Here is a 3,682-nt window from a genome sequence, read left to right as displayed (position 1 = left end):
ACCCATTCCTTCAACTTCTCAATGTGGACTTCCATCAGCACGTATTCCTTCCAGCAACCATCCGTTCTCCTTCTACTCTTCTGCTGACTCTGTTATCTCTGCCTCCACCCTTCCACTGAAACCTCCCTCAGTCATGGTGGCCAGTGGCTGCTTGACTGTCAAGTCCAAAGGTATATTTTTCATCTCTCCTCTCTATTCATCTCATTGTATGACATGGTACTTCTCTACCTTTCTTCCTTGGTCTTGTTCACAAGATCTTCCTCTGCCCATTCTGTCATTGTTCACGTTCTCTAGGGGTCTGCTTTTAGCTCTGATCCTCTAATCCAGTGGTCGGCAAACTGCGGCTCGTGAGCCACATGCGGCTCTTTGGCCCCTTGAGTGTGGCTCTTCCACAAAATACCGACTTCTGCGCATGGGCCATGAAATTTCAATTGCACTGTACATGCGCGCCCGCACGTGGTATTTTGTGGAAGAGCCACACTCAAGGGGCCAAAGAGCCACATGTGGCTCGCGAGCCGCAGTTTGCCGACCACTGCTCTAATCTTCTTCTATCCAAGTTCCTTCAGTGGTATCACCCACTAACATAATTTCTGCTACTTTCTGTGTAATGATCACTTATACGCCTTTATGTTTTGCTTAGGTTTCTTCTCCAAGCTTCATACTCAAGGATATCTGGGCATCCCTACCTGGCTCTTCTACACCTCAGTTTCTAATGCCCCAAACTAAACCCCTTGTCTTCCTTATTAAACTTGTTCATTCTCCTGCATTCTCTACCTCCGTTGTCACTTCTATCTACCCACATGTAGTCATTTTTCCAAGTTGTCTTGCTTTTGGCATCTGGGTGTTTCCCTAGTCCTAATTCTTCCTCTCCTGTTCCCTTTCCTACTTACTTCCACTACCCTAATCCCCACCCTCCCTCTCCTATCTAGCAATTAAACTGGCCCACTTGGTCTCCCTGCCGCCACTCTGCCCCCTTTGGATCCATCCGGAGCCAGTAAGGCATCTCAAACTCAGAGCTAACCCATCAGTGGGTGTCTGAAACCAGGGTAAAGTCAGAGTTCCTGGATAGGTGAGTAAGGTTATGATCTGGCTCCAGGCTTCTTTCTTGGCCTCACCCCCACACCGAATTATACCCTGCAGTTTCTTACCTCTGGTTTTCCCTTGTCTTGTGCCCCATTACCAGCGTGGCTAAGTCCTACCCAGCCTGAGGACATGCCAGGCATCCCTTTTTGTTGGAAGCCTTCCCTGATCTCTCCATTTCTGGGCTGGGTGCCCCTGCTGGGCGTGAATCTCCATCACTGCCCTCATCCCACTGTCCCACCGGGTGCGTTGTGTGTGTCTCTGGGCCCCACTAGACTTCACTTTCCTTAATGACAGAGCCTGTGTCTTATTCCTCTTTGTAGCTGCAGTGTCTAGCACAGTGCTTAGCGTATAGTAGGGATTCAACATGTGGTTTTTAAAGGAAAAATTAATAATGAGAGTAATTCAGTTTCATGCTTACAAAAATGGGCAGAAGTAACCTGTGCATGAAGGGAGCTTCTGGGGTGCCGATGCTGTTCTGGGTTTGACCCGGTGTGTTCAGTTTAGGAAAACCCTTTGTGGCATCCACTTGTGCTATGTGTACTTTTCTGTATCAATGTTAGATTTCAATAAAAAGTTTTTCTAAGAATCGGTTTGATGGCTTATCTACCCAGTACAGATAATTTCCTTTTTTCCTTTCAAGCTCTTAGAGTTTCCACAGGATATTAGTTCAGATGTCACAGCAAAGAACCGGGCTACTGCTGTTCCTTTTCGTTAAGGAAGAGTGAGATGAAAAGGCATAGGAGACACGCGTGGGATTGCCTGATCTTCCAGAGAGGGCCAGCGGGCCAGCCCTGCTGGTAGATGCACAGTGGCCCGCGCTCCTGTCACACTTATTGCAGGGGCCACATGCTAATCGTCAGCGAGCTCTGTGCCTGCCTGCAGGGACAGAGAGTCCGCCTCGGATGTGACCATGAATAATTCATAAATGTAGTTATCTGGAAATTTGTGGTCATCATTAGCATTTTAATGAAAAAAATGCAGTCATCGTTCTCAATCTCTGTTTTGTTTCTACTTTTTCCTCCTCCCCCACCACAGCCAACCCTCTCAGTCTTCCCGAGCAGTGGAGACTCCCGAGGCCCCTGCAATGTGCTGACTGGTCGCTATGGGCAGACGGTACCCGGAGGCTCACTGTCATCCAGGCAGCTCATGTATGTATGGGATTGCACTCCCTCCCTCTCTCTCTTTCTCCCTCGCTCTCTCCCTTTAATTTCCTTTGTAGAATATGGCAGGGCACTGAACTGGTGAAGGGTTTTACGTTTAACTGACAATATTTAGGAATCCAAGAGAGTGAATCGCTCTAGGGTAAATGTTTAATATTGAATGATGAGAAATTAGAATTTTTTAAAATAATTTATTGACCCTATAAGACCAGGAGTGTATATCAGCAATCTTCTTTTCAATGCATCCAGTCATATAGAGGGGTTTTTTTGTTTTTTGTTTTTTTAGCTTTCCTTTTTCATCACAATATAAAACATTTGGACCAATAGCAATGCTATAAATTAAAAACATGTCCCAGTGACTCTTTGAATTCTTTGAAATAAAAAAACTCATGGACTCAGAAGAGAGGTCCTCTGGGGATGTCATTGTTGAACACGTGTCAGGGAGAGAGGCCCCAACTCTTATTTCTTAACATTCTCCAAAGAGGAAATTCCTGATTCCCTCCGTGATGACTTTCAGTGTCTCACACACTAAGGTTTTTCCGATCATCGTCTTTGGGGAATGGCTACAATGGCAGCCTTTTCCTGTTTGTCACGACCCCTGATTCACTTCGGAGAAAAATGATTATTGCCCATGTAATGTTCCTTCTTATTTCTATAAAGGAGAGTTTGCCTCAAACATATTTTTTGTTCCCTTTAGTCTTTCAGCCAGCTGTTTAGATGTTTCTTTGTTTTTGTTGCTTCCTTTTGAATTACTGGAATTTTAGCTTCAAATCAGGGGTGTGTTTGGGTGTGTAATTCCCCAGAGTGCCTTTGCTCCCATGTCCTCTGCATTGTTATGCTTGTTCATGTCCACCTTTAGGTCCCTTTTCCTTGCACAGTTTACTTTTTTCTTCATAGGAAAGTTAGAACCCCCCTCAAGGCCATACCCAGACAACTGCTTCTCACATCACCCTAACAGCCAGATGATTGGGAGCAGCAGTGGAGGGAGAACTGACAACAGGGTGAGGATTCAGACCAAGCACCAGGGTCAAAGCTGCAGGAGTGGGATAGACAGCTTTTTACATGTACCTTAGCATCCTCCAAGGCCATTACTGAATTACTGTAAAATGAACAGTTTTCATAGTGAACATCATCACAAAAAGTTCGCCTGTATACTGTAGTCTGGAGGTTGGCCAACGATGGCTCATGGCCAAATTCAGCCAGGCCCATTTTTTTGTAGGAGCTAACAATGGCTTCTGTGGTTTTAAATGGTTACATTTCATATATATATATATATATATCCTATCTAATAAAAGAGAAACATGGTAATTGGCATACGACCGCTACCCTTCCCATTGGCTAATCAGCGAGATATGCAAATTAACTGTCAGCCAAGATGGCGGCTGGCAGCCAGGCAGCTTGAAACTAACATGAGGCTTGCTTGCCTCAGTGACGGAGGA

At 45.4% G+C, this 3,682-nt stretch overlaps 1 protein-coding gene across 13 annotated transcripts in view; it reads left to right on the top strand.

Annotated features, from left to right (window-relative positions):
• The window catches only part of APBB2 (amyloid beta precursor protein binding family B member 2), a 263,046-nt gene that overhangs the window by 63,434 nt on the left and 195,930 nt on the right, over nucleotides 1–3,682 (top strand). For all 13 annotated transcript variants that reach the window (XM_015561042.1, XM_006759326.2, XM_006759320.2 and 10 more), the window contains one exon: nucleotides 2,119–2,231. In XM_015561042.1, the coding sequence (XP_015416528.1) occupies nucleotides 2,186–2,231 (46 nt within the window). In that variant the 5' untranslated portion in view covers nucleotides 2,119–2,185. The remainder of the gene's footprint in view (nucleotides 1–2,118; nucleotides 2,232–3,682) is intronic.

This window comes from Myotis davidii, unplaced genomic scaffold, assembly GCF_000327345.1.
Source record: "Myotis davidii unplaced genomic scaffold, ASM32734v1 scaffold235, whole genome shotgun sequence".
Lineage (NCBI taxonomy): Eukaryota > Metazoa > Chordata > Mammalia > Chiroptera > Vespertilionidae > Myotis > Myotis davidii.
Note: the sequence above shows the minus strand (reverse complement) of the source record. Positions and strands in the feature narration are given on the sequence as shown.